This window comes from Chiloscyllium plagiosum, unplaced genomic scaffold, assembly GCF_037043375.1.
Source record: "Chiloscyllium plagiosum isolate Xiang-an unplaced genomic scaffold, Cpla_swu_hap1 HiC_scaffold_9, whole genome shotgun sequence".
NCBI lineage: Eukaryota > Metazoa > Chordata > Chondrichthyes > Orectolobiformes > Hemiscylliidae > Chiloscyllium > Chiloscyllium plagiosum.
The window spans coordinates 2,553,108-2,569,883 of NW_028270147.1; the positions used below are offsets into that span (position 1 = coordinate 2,553,108).

General features: G+C 48.8%; 2 protein-coding genes across 2 annotated transcripts in view; one reads left to right on the forward strand and one right to left on the reverse strand.

The window, feature by feature from the left end:
- The window catches only part of lrrc53 (leucine rich repeat containing 53), a 38,091-nt gene extending 21,866 nt beyond the window's left edge, over positions 1–16,225 (forward strand). The window contains exons 4-5 of the mRNA XM_087990297.1: positions 6,025–6,468; positions 13,872–16,225. Of these exons, the coding sequence (XP_087846423.1) occupies positions 6,025–6,468; positions 13,872–16,225 (2,798 nt within the window). The remainder of the gene's footprint in view (positions 1–6,024; positions 6,469–13,871) is intronic.
- Positions 1–16,776, reverse strand: part of tnni3k (TNNI3 interacting kinase) — a 171,431-nt gene that overhangs the window by 25,616 nt on the left and 129,039 nt on the right. The window lies entirely within an intron of this gene.

Genomic DNA, 16,776 nt, shown 5'->3' on the forward strand with positions numbered 1-16,776 from the left:
TAAATGACCTGGAGGAGGGGTTAGAAGGTTGGGTGAGCAAGTTTGCGGATGATACGAAAGTCGGAGGAGTTGTAGACAGTGAGGAAGGATGTGGCAGGTTACAGCAGGATATAGAGAAGCTGCAGAACTGGGCAGAAAGGTGGAAAATGGAGTTCAATGTAGCTAAGTGTGAGGTGATTCACTTTGGTAAGAGTAATAAAAAGATGGGGTACTGGGCTAACGGTCAGATACTTGGTAGTGTGGATGAGCAGAGGGATCTTGGTGTCCATGTACACAAATCTTTGAAAGTTGCCACCCAGGTAAATAGTGCGGTGAAGAAGGCATATGGCGTACTGGCTTTTATTGGTAGAGGAATTGAGTTCCGGAGTACTGAGGTCATGTTGCAGTTGTATAAGACTCTGGTGCGGCCGCATCTGGAGTATTGTGTGCAGTTTTGGTCACCATACTATAGGAAGGATGTGGAGGCACTGGAACGGGTGCAGAGGAGGTTTACCAGGATGTTGCCTGGTATGGTAGAAAGATCGTATGAGGAAAGGCTGAGGCACTTGGGGTTGTTTTCATTGGAGAAAAGAAGGTTTAGGGGTGACTTGATAGAGGTGTATAAGATGATTAGGGGTTTAGATAGGGTCGACAGTGAGAATCTTTTTCCACGTATGGAGTCAGCTATTACAAGGGGGCATAGCTTTAAATTAAGGGGGGGTAGGTATGGGACATATGTTAGGGGTAGGTTCTTTACTCAGCGAGTCGTGAGTTCATGGAATGCCCTGCCAGTAGCAGTGGTGGACTCTCCCTCATTATGGGCATTTAAGCGGGCATTGGATAGGCATATGGAGGATAGTGGGCTAGTGTAGGTTAGGTGGGCTTGGATCGGCGCAACATCGAGGGCCGAAGGGCCTGTACTGCGCTGTATTCTTCTATGTTCTATGTTCTATGTAAACAGGAACTGCTGAAAAAGCTCAGCACGTCTGGCAGCATCAGTGAAGAGAAATCAGAGATTTTCTTTTCAGAGATAGGGGTAGAGCAGGGACAGGAATAGTTATTACAGATTCCGGGATTTAGATGTTTCAGTAAGAACAGAGAAAATAATAAAAGAGGCGGAGGGTGTGGCATTGTTAGTCAAGGACAGTATTACAGTGGCAGAAAGGACATTTGAGGACTCATCAACTGAGGGAGTATGGGCTGAGGTTAGAAACAGGAAGGGAGAGGTCACCCTGTTGGGAGTTTTCTATCGGCCTACGAATAGTTCCAGAGATGGAGAGGAAAGGATAGTGAAGATGATTCTTGATAGGAGCGAGAGTAACAGGATAGTTGTTATGGGGGACTTCAACTTTCCAAATATTGACTGGAAATACTATAGTTCAAGTACTTTAGATGAGTTGTTTTTTGTCCAATGTGTGCAGGAGGGTTTCCTGACACAGTATGTAGACAGGCCAACAAGGGGCGAGGCTACATTGGATTTGGTACTGGGTAATGAACCAGGCCAGGTGTTAGATTTGGAGGTAGGTGAGCACTTTGGTGATCGTGACCACAATTCGGTTATGTTTACTTTAGTGATGGAAAGGGATAGGTATATACTGCAGGGCAAGAGTTACAGCTGGAGGAAATGGAATGAGCTGCCAAAGGGAGTGGTGGAGGCTGGTACAATTGCAACATTTAAAACACATTTGGATGGGTATATGAATAGGAAGGGTTTGGAGGGATATGGGCCGAGTGCTGGCAGGTGGGACTAGATTGGGTTGGGATATCTGGTCGGCATGGACGGGTTGGACTGAAGGGTCTGTTTCCGTGCTGTACATCTCTATGACTCTAATTATGATGTGATTAGGTAAGATTTAAGATGCATAGGATGGGGAAGGAAACTGCAGGGGATGGGCACAATTGAAATGAGGAGCTTATTCAAGGACCAGCTACTGTGTGTCCTTGATAAGTATGTAGCTGTCAGGAAGGGAGGGAGTGGTCGAGCGAGGGATGTCGTGGTTTACTAAAGAAGTTGAATCTCATGTCAAGAGGAAGAAGGCAGCTTTTGTGAGGATGAAACGTGAAGGCTCAATTAGGGGGCTTGAGAGTTATAGGTTAACCAGGAAAGACAAGAATAGAGAGCTAAGAAGAGCCAGGAGGGGACATGAGAAGTCTTTGGCAGATAGGATCAAGGAAAACCCTTAAGCTTTCTATAGCTACGTCAGGAATAAAAGAATGACTAGAGTAAGATTTGGGCCTGTCAAGGATAGTAGTGGGAAGTTGTGCATGGAATCTGAGGAGATAGGGGAAGTGCAAAAATGAATATTTTTCATCAGCATTCATTATGGTTGAGTAGAATACTGAGGTACAGGCTACTAGACTAGATGGGAGTGAGTTCACGAGGAGGCGGTGTTAGCAATTCTGGAAAGTGTGAAAATAGATAAGTCCCCTAGGCCAGATGGGATTTATCCTGGGATTCTCTGGGAAGCGAAGGAGGAGATTGCCGAGCCTTTGGCTTTGATCTTTATGTCATCAATGTCTACAGGAACAGTGCCAGAAGGCTGGAGGATAGCAAATGTTGTCCCCTTGTTCAAGAAGGGGAGTAGAGACAACCCTGGTAATTACAGACCAGTGAGACTTACTTCGGTTGTGGGTAAAGTGTTGGAAAGGATTATAATCATCTAGAAAGGATTAGGTTGATTAAGGATAGTCAACATGATTTTGTGAAGGGTAGGTTGTGCCTCACAAACCTTATATAGTTCTTTGAGAAGGTGACCAAACAGGTGGATGAGGGTAAAGCGGTTGATGTGGTGTTTATGGATTTCAGTAAGGAGTTTGATATGATTCCCCACATTAGGCTATTCCACAAAACACGGAGGCATGGGATTGAGGGTGACTTAGCGGTTTGGATCAGAAATTGGCGAGCTGAAAGAAGACAGAGGATGGTGGTCGATGGGAAATATTCATCATGGAGTTCAGTTACTAATGAGGTACTGCAAGGATCTGTTTTGGGGCCACTGCTGTTTATCATTTTTATAAATGACCTGGATGAGGGCATAACAGGATAGGTTAGTGAATTTGCAGATGATACTGAGGTCGGTGGAGCTGTGGACAGTGCAGAAGGATGTTGCAGGTTACAGAGGGACTTAGATAAGCTGCTGAGCTGGGCTGAGAAGTGGCAAATGGAGTTTAATGCGGAAAAGTGTGAGGTGATTCATTTTGGAAGGAGCAACAGGAATACAGAGTACTGGGCTAATGGTAAGATTCTTGGTAGTGTAGGTAGAACATAAAACATAGAAAAATACAGCACAGAACAGGCCCTGAGGCCCATGATGTTGTGCCGAGGTTTAATCCTAATGTAAAATATAATAACTTAACCTACGCACCCCACAACTCACTGCTATCCATGTGCATATCCAGCAGTCGCTTAAATGTCCCCAATGACTCTGCTTCCACCACCATCGCTGGCAACACATTCCATGTATTCACAACTCTCTGCGTAAAGAACCTACCTCTGATGTCTCCTTTATACCTTCCTCCTAATATCTTCAAACTATGACTTCTCGTACCAGTCAATCCTGCCCTGGGGAAAAGTCTCTGGCTATCGACTCTATCTGTGCCTCTCATTCCCTCGTATACCTCGATCAGGTCTCTTCTCTTCCTCCTTCTCTCCAGAGAGAAAAGTCCGAGCTTATTCAACCTTTCTTCATAAGACAAGCCCTCCAGTCCAGGCAGCATCCTGGTAAACCTTCTTTGCACCCTCTCCAAAGCCGCTGTATCTTTCCTATAGTAGGGCGACCAGAACTGGACACAATATTCCAAGTGTGGTCTCATCATGGACTTGTAGAGCTGTAGCATAACCTTACGGCTCTTAAACTTGATCCCCCTGTTAATGAAAGCCAACACACCATATGCTTTCTTAACAACCCTATCCACTTGGGTGGCAACTTTGAGGGATCTATGTACTTGCACACCCAGATCCCTCTGTTCCTCCACACTGCCAAGAACCCTGTCTTTAATCCGATATTCAGCATTCGAGTTTGACCTTCCAAAAGGCATCACTTCACATTTATCCAGGTTGAACAGAGAGATCTCGGTGTCGATATAAATAGATCCCTGAAAGTTGCCACCCACGTTGATAGGATTTGTTAAGAAGGCATATGGTGTGTTAGCTTTTATTGGGAGAGGGATCGAGTTCCGGAACCATGAGGTCATGCTGCAGCTGCACAAAACTCTGGTGCGGCCGCACTTGGAGTATTGTGTACAGTTCTGGTCACCGCATTATAGGAAGGATGTGGAAGCTTTGGAAAGGGTTCAGATGAGATTTACCAGGATGTTGCCCGGTATGGAAGGAAGGTGTTATGAGGAAAGGCTGAGGGACTTGAAGCTGTGTTCGTTCGAGAGAAGGTGGTTGAGAGGTGACTTAGTTGAGACATATAAGATAAACAGAAGGTTAGATACGGTGGTAGGGAGACCATTTTTCCCTTGGATGGTGATGTCTAGCACAAGGGGACATAGCTTTAAATTGAGGGGTGATAGATATAGGACAGATGTCAGAGGTAGTTTCTTCACTCAGAGAGTAGTAGGGGCCTGGAACACACAGCCTGTGACACTCACCAGATTTAAGGGCATTTAAATGGTCACTGGATAAACATCTGGATGAGGATGGAATAGTGTTGGCTGGATGGGCTTCAGATCGTTTCACAGGTCAGTGCAACACGGAGGGCTGAAGGGCCTGTACTGCGCTGGAATGTTCTATGTTGACCTCATCCAGACGAGTCTACCGACTGCAGATGCATCTGTCCGTGACAATATCGATAAGAGTGACCACCGCACAGGGCCCCCACTCCACCCGCGCAGGGCCCCCACTCCACCCGCGCAGGGCCCCCACTCCACCCGCGCAGGGCCCCCACCCCACCCGCGCAGGGCCCCCACCCCACCCGCACACGGCCCCCACCCCACCCGCACACGGCCCCCACCCCACCCGCACAGAGCCCCCACTCCACCCGCACAGGGCCCGCACTCCACCCGCGCAGGGCCCCCACTCCACCCGCGCAGGGCCCCCACCCCACCCGCACACGGCCCCCACCCCACCCGCACACGGCCCCCACCCCACCCGCACAGAGCCCCCACTCCACCCGCACACGGCCCCCACCCCACCCGCACAGAGCCCCCACTCCACCCGCACAGGGCCCGCACACGGCCCCCACTCCACCCGCACACGGCCCCCCTCCACCCGCACAGGGCCCCCACTCCACCCGCACAGGGCCCCCACCCCACCCGCACACGGCCCCCACCCCACCCGCACACGGCCCCCCTCCACCCGCACACGGCCCCCACCCCACCCGCACAGGGCCCCCACTCCACCCGCACAGGGCCCCCACCCCACCCGCACACGGCCCCCACCCCACCCGCACACGGCCCCCACTCCACCCGCACACGGCCCCCACTCCACCCGCACACGGCCCCCACTCCACCCGCACACGGCCCCCACTCCACCCGCACACGGCCCCCCTCCACCCGCACACGGCCCCCACTCCCCCCGCACAGGGTCCCCGCTCCACCCGCACAGGGCCCCCACTCCACCCGCACACGGCCCCCACTCCACCCGCACACGGCCCCCACTCCACCCGCACACGGCCCCCACTCCACCCGCACACGGTCCCCACTCCACCTGCACATGGTCCCCACTGCACCCCCAATGTTTACTGAGCTACACTGGCTCACAGTTCACCCAAGAGTTTCTGTTTAAAATGCTCACGCTCGAGTTCACATCCCTCCATGTCTTTAACGCTCCCATCTCTGGAATCTCCTCAATCTTCCAGAGATCTGCGTCATTCACCTTTTCGGAACTGTTACCGATATCTGTAACATCTGACACTGAAGCTCTAAACTTCAGGAATTTCCTGCACCTCCCCACCATTCTCCACTAACGTGCTTCTTTATCATGAGTGAGCTCCTTCTCAATGAATCGACCAGACCCGATCTGCTGCCACTCTGTCCTATTGCTTTGCCTATTGCATTCTCTATAAGCTCCTTCTAATTTGATATTGTGATCAATTGCAGGAGCTGTGTGCCTCACAGTCACAGTAGCAACTCTCCTGTACAACAAACGAATGAAATCAAGACAGACCAATGGCCAAGCAGCTGGAGTAGAAGCTGGTCGTGAAAGAGAAGGTGCTTTTCAGAGGGTTCCTCGCTATCGCATTAGGGAGAGAGAGGGCGAGGCCAAACCAACAGCAAGTTCTATCAATCATCCCAAACTCTTTCAACAGGGGATGGCTAATCTCAATTCCAGGAAAGCAAGCAGCCAGCAGAGGGTTCACCAACAACATCTGGATTTCCTACACCAAGCCAGGAGGCAGACCTCAGGGGAGGAATGTTTTGTGTGCCAGCGCTGCAGGCTGGTACACACGTTCAGAACAATACCCTCTCATCGTGACATGCAGAGATCATCAGGTAAAGCCTCTGATGGGACACAGAGGGAGAACAAAGATACAAATTACCAGCGTGAGAAATAACAGGTACTCCCCCACCAAAGGGAAAGATTCAGTCAGGGTGGCTCACGTTAAAATGCAAAGAGGATTTTCACATAACTTAGTTATAAACATTCAGGAAATCAGCACTGATTCACTCGTTCATGTTCATTGCACACGAGAACACTTGGCCCCTTCGACCTGTCCCACTGCCATTTAATTAGATCATTAATTGGAACCTGGTTTTGAAAAAGACCATGGTTTTTTGAGCATGCCAATGAAACGCCTTTTTTAAAGGAGGGGGGGGGGGGGGGGGCACAGCTGCTGACTGTTTGTGCCAAGGTGTCCTCAGAGAGAGAGCTTGTAGTGTCCACCGACAGCCTCAGTACCTTCAGCAGGAGGTGGGCACCACAGTGTGGCCTTTTTTCTCTCCCTGTCTCACTCCATTTTGATCCAGCCCCCTCCCTCTCTCTCTCTCTCTCTCTCCCCTGTGATAGGTTGCATTTCCCTTAACAGGCTTTGAACAGAAATTACTCAGTTGGAAAACATCGGTGATTTACTGGTGGAGGTTAACAAGTGAAAAGATTCTGGATTAGTGGTGCTGGAAGAGCACAGCAGTTCAGGCAGCATCCGAGGAGCAGGAAAATCAACGTTTCGGGTAAAAGCCCTTCATCAGGAATGAAGGGCTTTTGCCTAAAACGTCGATTTCGCTGCTCCTTGGATGCTGTCTGAACTGCTGTGCTCTTCCAGCACCACTAATCCAGAATCTGGTTTCCAGCATCTGCAGTCATTGTTTTTACCAAGTAGTGACACCTTCAGCACTGATGGGTCTGGCACAGATGAGGCAGTGAGGTACAGGTGACAGTGAGGTACTGGTGGCAGTGACGTGCAGGTGGCAGTAAAGTACAGGTGGCAGTGAGACGCAGGTGGCAATGAGACGCAGGTGGCAATGAGGTACAGGTGACAGTGAGGTACAGGAGGCAGCGAGGTACAGGTGGCAGTGAGGTACAGGTGGCAGTGAGGTACAGGAGGCAGTGAGGTACAGGAGGCAGCGAGGTACAGGTGGCAGTGAGACACATGTGCCAGTGACGTGCAGGTGGCAGTAAAGTACAGGCGGCAGTGAGGTGCAGGCGGCAGTGAGATACAGGTGGCAGTGAGGTGCAGGCGGCAGTAAAGTACAGGCGGCAGTGAGATGCAGGCGGCAGTGAGGTGCAGGCGGCAGTGAGGTGCAGGCGGCAGTGAGGTGCAGGTCGTAGTGAGGTGCAGGTGGCAGTGAGACGCAGGTGGCAATGAGGTACAGGTGACAGTGAGGTGCAGGTGGCAGTGAGATGCAGGTGGCAGTGAGGTACAGGTGACAGTGAGGTGCAGGTGGCAGTAAAGTACAGGCGGCAGTGAGGTGCAGGTGGCAGTGAGGTGCAGGTGGCAGTGAGGTACAGGCGGCAGTGAGGTGCAGGTGGCAGTAAAGTACAGGCGGCAGTGAGGTGCAGGTGGCAGTGAGATACAGGTGGCAGTGAGATACAGGTGACAGTGAGGTGCAGGTGGCAGTGAGGTACAGGCGGCAGTGAGGTGCAGGTGGCAGTAAAGTACAGGCGGCAGTGAGGTGCAGGTGACAGTGAGGTACAGGCGGCAGTGAGGTGCAGGTGGCAGTGAGATACAGGTGGCAGTGAGATGCAGGCGGCAGTGAGATACAGGTGGCAGTGAGATACAGGTGACAGTGAGGTGCAGGTGACAGTGAGGTACAGGTGAAAGTGAGGTGCAGGTGGCAGTAAAGTACAGGCGGCAGTGAGGTGCAGGTGACAGTGAGATACAGGTGACAATGAGGTACTGGTGGCAGTGAGGTGCAGGATCTGAGGTCGTGGCACTGTGATGTTGGTGAGCCTGGTTCAAAGCGCTTCGCGTCAGTGAGGGTGATCGAGTCATTTTGTTTTCCTCTTGCTCTGTTTCTTTAATTTCTGCTCTTGTCTTGAATTCTAACTACTTTTATTCTAGATGTCACCAGAGAGTGGTGACTGTGTTCCCTTTTCACTGCACTGCTGTACTCAGGTGCACATGACAATAAAATCTATTCGAATCTAAACAGGGCCGATGCTGAGAGGTGGTTTCTCCATGTGGGACTCTGTGGGACCAGAGGGCACCATCTCAGAATTACAGGGTCTCCTGTTTCAGTCACTGAGGTAGGGAAATGTTTACTTTCAGATTGGTGGCGGGTGGCGGGGGTGGGGCTGTATTTGTGAAATCCGTTAATACAGAGGGCTGTCAAGGCTGGCTCATTAAGAGTATTCACGACTGAGAGAGCGCGATTATTAATCACTCAGAGAATTGAGGGTTATGAGGAAAAGGCAGGAAAGTGGGATTAATAATGACCAGATGAGTCATGACCTTATTGAGCAGACTGCTCCAGATTTCCATGGCCTCTTTGTGGCCAGTGGTCTGGCTCAGATTATGCTCCACAATGAATTCCTTACTCCTCTCTATTTACATAACCAAATGCTTAAGAAACCAGGTTATAAACCCATCAGCCTTCTATCGTGAAGGGAACACAAGTTTAATCACTTCAGTAAAATGTTTGATAAGATCCCCCACGGTAGGCTATTGAAGAAAATATAGGAGGCATGGGTTTGAGGTTGATTTAGCGGTTTGGATCAGAAATTGGCTAGCTGAAAGAAGACAGAGGGTGGTGGTTCATGGGAAATATTCATCCTGGAGTTCAGTTACTAGTGGGGTACCATAAAGATCTGTTTTGGGGCCACTGCTGTTTGTCATTTTTATATATTACCTGGATGTAGGTGTAGAAGGTGGGTTAGTAAATTTGCAGACTATACTAAAGTCGGTGGAGTGTGGACAGTGCGGAAGGATGTTGCAGGTTACAGAGGGACATAGATAAGCTGCAGAGCTGGGCTGAGAGGTGGCAAATAGAGTTTTATGCAAAACATGTGATTCACTTTGGAAAGAGTAACAGGAATACAGAGTACTGGGCTAATGGTAAGATTCTTGGTAGGGTAGACGAGCAGAGAGATCTCGGTGACCATGTACGTAGATCCCTGAAAGTTGCCACCCAGGTTGATAGGGTTGTTAAGAAGGTATACGGTGTGTTAGTTTTTATTGGCAGAGGGATTGAGTTTTGGAGCCATGAGGTCATGCTGCAGCTGTACAAAACTCTGGTGCGGCCGGAACTTGGAGTATTGTGTACAGTTCTGGTCACCGCATTATAGGAAGGATGTGGAAGCTTTGGAAAGGGTTCAGAGGAGATCTAGATTAGGTTCCCTACAGTGTGGAAACAGACCCTTCGGCCCAACAAGTCCGCACCAACCCTCCAAAGAGTAACTCACCCAGACCCATTTAACTACATTTACCCCTGACTAATACACCTTACACTATGGGACAATTTAGCATGGCCAATTCACCTAACCTACACATCTTTTGGAATGTGGGAGGAAACCGGGAGCACCCGGAGGAAACCCACGCAGACACGGGGAGAATGTGCAAACTCCACACAGACAGTCAACTCGGACGTTGCCTGGTATGGAGGGAAGGTGTTATGAGGAAAGGCTGAGGGACTTGAGGCTGTTTTCGTTCGAGAGAAGGTTGAGAGGTGACTTAATTGAGACATATAAGATAATCAGAGGCTTAGATAGGGTGGACAGGGAGAGCCTTTTCCCTCTGATGGTGATGGCTAGCACGAGGGGACGTAGATTTAAATTGAGGGGTGAGAGATATAGGACAGATTAGATTAGATTAGATTACATTACAGTGTGGAAACAGGCCCTTCGGCCCAACAAGTCCACACCGACCCGCCGAAGCGCAACCCACCCATACCCCTACATTTACCCCTTACCTAACACTACAGGCAATTTAGCATGGCCAATTCACCTGACCCTGCACATCTTTGGACTGTGGGAGGAAACCGGAGCACCCGGAGGAAACCCACGCAGACACGGGGAGAACGTGCAAACTCCACACAGTCAGTCGCCTGAGGCGGGAATTGAACCCGGGTCTCAGGCGCTGTGAGGCAGCAGTGCTAACCACTGTGCCACCGTGCCGCCCACAATGTCAGAGATATCAGAGGTAGTTTCTTTACTCAGAGAGTAGTAGGGGTGTGGAATGCCCTGCCTGCAACAGTAGTAGACTCACCAACTTTAAGGGCATTTAAATGGTCATTGGATAAACATCTGGATGAGGATGGAATGGTGTAGGTTAGAGGGGTTTCAGGTTGGTTCCACAGGTTGGTGCAACATCAAGGGCCAAATGGTTCGTACTGCGCTGTCATGATCTATGTTCTAGGTTCTACGTAACTGAAGTTCCTCATTCTTGTGAAACTTTCTGCACCATTTCTAGAGCCATTTCGTTCTTTCTAAAGCATCATGCCCAAAACCGGACACAATCATCTTGTACAGTGTCTTACACTAGATTACCAGCACCTCCCTGCTCCTCCACTCCATGCCACTATTGATAAAGCCCAACTAATCAATCACTCTCTCAATCTGAACTGTCATTTTCAAATAACACAATTACTTCAAATAAGACAATTACTTCAGATTGGTTCCAACCAGAGCTTGACAGACTGTGTAATAATCTCCTCTCCATTCTATTGCTAACTTAGAGTCATAGAGATGTACAGCATGGAAACAGACCCTTCGGTCCAACCCGTCCATGTTGACCAGATATCCCAACCCAATCTAGTCCCACCTGCCAGCACCCGGCCCATATCCCTCCAAACCCTTCCTATTCATATACCCATCCAAATGCCTCTTAAATGTTGCAATTGTACCAGCCTCTACCACTTCCTCTGGCAGATCATTCCATACATGTACCACCCTCTGTGTGAAAAAGTTGCCCCTTAGGTCTCTTTTATATCTTTCCCCTCTCACCCTAAACCTATGCCCTCTAGTTCTGGACTCCCCCACCCCAGGGAAAAGACATTGTCTATTTACCCTATCCATGTCCCTCGTGATTTTGTAAACCTCTATAATGTCACCCCTCAGCCTCCAATGCTCCAGGGAAAACAGCCCCAGCCCATTCAACCCCTCCCCGTAGCTCAAATCCTCCAACCCTGGCAACATCCTTGTAAATCTTTTCTGAACCTTTCCAAGTTTCACAACATCTTTCCGATAGGAAGGAGACCAGAATTGCACACAATATTCCAACAGTGGCCTAACCAATGTCCTGTACAGCCGCAACATGAACTCCCAACTCCTGTACTCAATACTCTGACCAATAAAGGAAAGCATACCAAACACCTTCTTCACTATCCTAATACCTGCAACTCCAATTTCAAGGAGCTATGAACCTGCACTCCAAGGTCTTTGTTCAGCAACACTCCCTAAGACCTTACCATTATGAGTAAAAGCTCTGCTAAGATTTGCTTTCCCAAAATGCAGCACCTCGCATTTATCTAAATTAAACTCCATCTGCCACTCCTCAGCCCATTGGCCCATCTGGTCCAGATCCTGTTGTAATCTGAGGTAACTTTCTTCGCTATCCACGACACCTCCAATTTTGGTGTCATCTGCATGATTACTAACTGTATCTCTCATGCTCACATCCAAATCATTTATGTAAGTGATGAAAAGTAGAGGCCCAGCACCGATCCTCGTGGCACTCCACTGGTCACAGGCCTCCAGTCTGAAAAACAACCCTCCACCACCACCCTCTGTCTTCTACCTTTGAGCCAGTTCTGTATCCAAATGGCTAGTTCTCCCTGTATTCCATGAGATCTAACCTTGCTAACCAGTCTCCCAGGGGGAACCTTGTCGAATGCCTTACTGAAGTCCATATAGCTCACATCTACCGCTCTGTCCTCATCAATCCTCTTTGTTACTTTTTCATAAAACTCAATCAAGTTTGCGAAACATGATTTCCCACGCATAAAGCCACGTTGACTATCCCTAATCAGTCCTTGCCTTTCCAAATACATGTACATCCTGTCCCTCAGGATTCCCTCCAACAAGTTGCCCACCACCGATGTCAGGCTCACCGGTCTATAGTTCCCTGGCTTATCCTTACCACATTTCTTAAACAGTGGCACCACATTAGCCAACCTCTAGTCTTGCAGCACCTCACCTTGGACTATCGATGGTACAAATATCTCAATAAGAGGCCCAGCATTCACTTCCCTAGCTTCCCATAGAGTTCTAGGGTACACCTGATCAGGTCCTGGGGATTTATCCACTTTTAACTGTTTCAAGATATCCAGCATTTCCTCCTCTGTAATATGGACATTTTTCAAGATGTCACCAGCTATTTCCGTACATTCTATATCTTCCATGTCCTTTTCCACAGTAAATACTAATGCAAAATACTCACTTCGATTCCCTACAGTGTGGAAACAGGCCCTTTGGCCCAACTAGTCCACAGTGACCCCCCAAAAAGTAACACACCCGGACCCATTCCCTCTAACTCTACGGGCAATTTGGCGTGACCAATTTACCTAACCTGCACATCTTTGGACTGTGGGAGAAACCCATACAGATATGGCGAGAATGTGCAAACTCCACACAGACAGTCACCCGAGGCTGGAATCGAACTCAAGTCCCTGGCACTGTCAAGCAGCAGTGCTTACCACTGAGCCACCGTGCCACCCCAGAGTATCTCTCCCATATCTTGCAGCTCCACACAAAGGCCGCCATGCTGATCTTTGAAGGGCCCCATTCTCTCCCTAGTTACCCTTTTGTCCTTAATGTATTTGTAAAAACCTTTGGATTCTCCTTAATTTTATTTGCTAAAGCTATCTCATGTCCTCTTTTTGCCCTCCTGATTTCCCTCTTAAGAGGACTCCTACTTCCTTTATACTCTTCTAAGGATTCACTCGATCTATCCTGTCTATACTTGACATATGCTTCCTTCTTTTTCTTAACCAAACCCTCAATTTCTTTAGTCATCCAGCATTGCCTATACCTACCAGCCTTCCCTTTCACCCTGACAGGAATATACTTTCTCTGGATTCTCGTTATCTAATATTTGAAGGCTTCCCATTTTCCAGCCGTCCCTTTACCTGCGAACATCTGTGAACTTGTTAGGCATTTCATGTTCCACCTTTGGTGATCACAGTGTCAGCTGTCTGGGCCCTGAACACTGGCATTTCCTCACTAAATTTCTCAGCCTGATCATCCTCTTTTTAAAATAGTCACTAAAATTCAGCTCTCAAACTTACGATTTCAGTCACCTGCCTGAATATCTCCGTAGGCATCTTGGTGACAAATGCTGTCAGATGACAATAAAATCTTGCTTTTATATCACAAACTTCATTCAGTGGAACAGCTGAAAGAGTTTATTCACACTCAGGATTACACTCCTACTAAATATCTTGGGCTGTTTAGCTACATTAAACTTGTCACATAAAGTCAAGCTGTTGCTGTGGGTCCCCAATGAGGAAGCCAGAAATGGAATTGTAAGATTTGAGACAACTTCAGTAATGGATTCCATCTCTTGCTTGAACAGGTTTCACACAAAGTGTGCATTCAGAAAACAGTAACTACCCATGGAAAGCTGCCATAAGGGGATGCCATCTGGGAAAGGGACATTCTAAATCAGTTCCAGGAACAAGGAATCACCGACAAAGCAGGGCCATCACACACCTTCAGTCACAAAGCAAGCACTATGCGTGTTCAACTCTCAGCAACGTACAATTCCAGCGCTCCGCTATCACAGGAACACAGCCATCACACCAGCTCAACCATAGCCCCTTCCCAACCAAGAGAATTCAGAATGCCCAGCTGTCCACTCGCCATGACAACTGTCACCAACTTCTCCAACACAGCAACAGGCTCCCAACACCAGCCAACAGCAAGGTCGGCTCAAAGGCGAGAGGTGACCCTTTGATCGGAATTCCTGAACGGAATGTCACCGTGATGCTGCCTGGTGATCTCTTGGTCTTTGCAAACCATAAGAGAACCTTTGCCAATCAGGATCGATTTGGGAAGGAGGAGGAGAGCTCCGACAAATCAGAAAGCAGGAACTATAGAGACAGTCGCCTGATTGACCACATTGAGATTTTTGGGACAGTGTGGAAAGGTGACAGAGCTCGGAGACTGAAGTCTGTCACTTTTGATTTACCAGATTTTGCTGATCAGAAATTAACACATCATCCTGAAGCAGGGTTCAAAAGAGAAGGGGGTGGGGCAGGGGGTGCTGTAACCCTGAAGCATTTGGTGAAAGGTGGAAGGGCCAAAGTGAAGGAGAAGTCTTTGCTCAGGTCCTTTCCATCTCAGGTACAAAGCAGCGAGAGCAGGAAAAGGCTGGGGATGACACTGTTCTCTGTAGATAGCAAGGCCAGTAGAGCAGTTTCACACAGGCCATCAGTGAATGTATGGATGGTAAAGTTCATCCTGCATCCTACCAAACTAGCAAAGGTCCATCCAGATGAAGCTGCCAGGGTGAAGGGACTATTAAGGATGAAAAAGCAGAGGACCACAAAGAAAACAGAATGGAAGGAGACCTGCAAAAAGAGCAATTCCATCAGAAAAGCTCCAGTCTGTCAAAGCACAGGCACTACTGTAGATTTACAGCAAGCCCGATTACCTAAGACACCAAAACAATGCCCATTAATGCCATCTCAGCAGAAAGCATTCTGCCCAGCCCATCCCTCCACAGGACCTGGCAAGGAGGACAGAGACCAAGGAGGTCGTCAAAGTTTGATACCTGGTCTAGAAATAACCTCAAGAGTTTTGTTACCAGTACCCCCAGTGACAGACACCAAAAATCATAAACGTCCCCAGTCCACTAAAACCCCTGGAGCACAGCGACCTGGCCGGTCAGTGGGGACTGTTCAGACACCAAACAAACCACTCAAACAGGAAACGACTCTCCCAGCAAAGACGCACAAGGCCCCACGGTTGGTAACCTCCTCCTCAGATAGACCTCCTTCTACAGTATTCCAAGTTTCCATAGAGGACAATGAGGACAGAGAGACATTGGGAAGGCTAATATCTCCCAATGCCCTCACATGCTCACTCCAGGGGCCCAGCAGGGACAGAAACCACAAGGATGTGGAGATACCAGGTGCTCCTCCCGAGGGCCAAGCTCTGGATATGAAGCCATCGGAAGATGAGGGGGCAAACACATCGTCACGACGCCAAGAAACCACAGAAACCTTTGGATGGGAAAAAGACCATCTGCTGCCTCCCTGTGGACAGAGCAGGGACCAGGATGTAACAGCCAAAGGGCAGTGTCCACGCAGAAATCCATGGAGTACCGTTGAAATGGCTGAGGATAAGATGGGTGGTCAGGGGAAAGCTGGGGATAATAATTCTCCAAGCAAGTCCACAACATCAATCACAGCAGCAGCTTCTGGCTTGGGCCAGGAACAGGGCCCTCCAGCAGCTGCTGTCTTTTCAGAGGAGGCTGTGCCTCACGGTGAGGGTGAGTCAACAGAGATTGGAGTAGCCAAGCCAGCAGCTGAGGTAAACCAGCAGCTACATCCCACAGAGCAGCCGCCATCACTCACAACTTCCTCAACAGCAACTGGACTCAGGATCCAAGACCATGTTCATGGTGGGAATGTCATGGCTGAGAGTCAGAACAAACATGGTACCAGTACTTCACCCACTTCATGGGGAGCTAATGGCAGTGAGGAGCAAGACTCCAATGTCCTCATTTTCAGCGACAAGAACCCCGATGAGGGGACGATGATCAGGGAGCAGGGACCCAAGGAATCCTCTCTGTTACCGACAAACAACCCAGCACCATTGGATGGAGCAGGCAATGAGGCCCAGCAGAGGAGGAAGATCCGATTGGTCATTCCTGAGAGACCAAGCAGTGGCTCAAACAACACTATCAGCCGGAAGATTCGATAAGTGGCTGGATGAAGGTCAAAGGTGAAAGAAAGATTTGTATTTACAAAGTGCTTTTCATGGCCAAGGACATCTCAAAGCACTTTCCAGCCAATGAAGCAAAGTCTCAGTATTATTAAAATCTTGGATATTAAATAAAAACAGGAGAAACTGCAGATTGCCCAGAGGGAGGTTTCAGTGTCTCTTGAGGATATTTCACTGTTGAATTCAATAATTGGTGATATTGCAAATATCCAGCTCATAATTTGCTTGTTTAGAATATAACTTCTGGTTTTAGGAATGAAAGTTTTCTCTGTCAAAAATGAGTATCTGGTTAGAAAGCTGGTAAAAGCAACACTGGGGTGAATGCAATTCAAACAAGCTTAAAACGTCGTGGCCACGCTGATTTAACAGGAGAGAAAAATGTGAGAGGACAAACAGAAGGTGGATGGCTCTGGCTAAAAAACTGGAGACAATATCTTATTCATGTCGTTTCCCAAAATGGAAGAAAGTGATGAAATCGGGCCGCGTGTGTCACATTGGCATGGACAACAGACATTCCTGAGGAAGGGCTT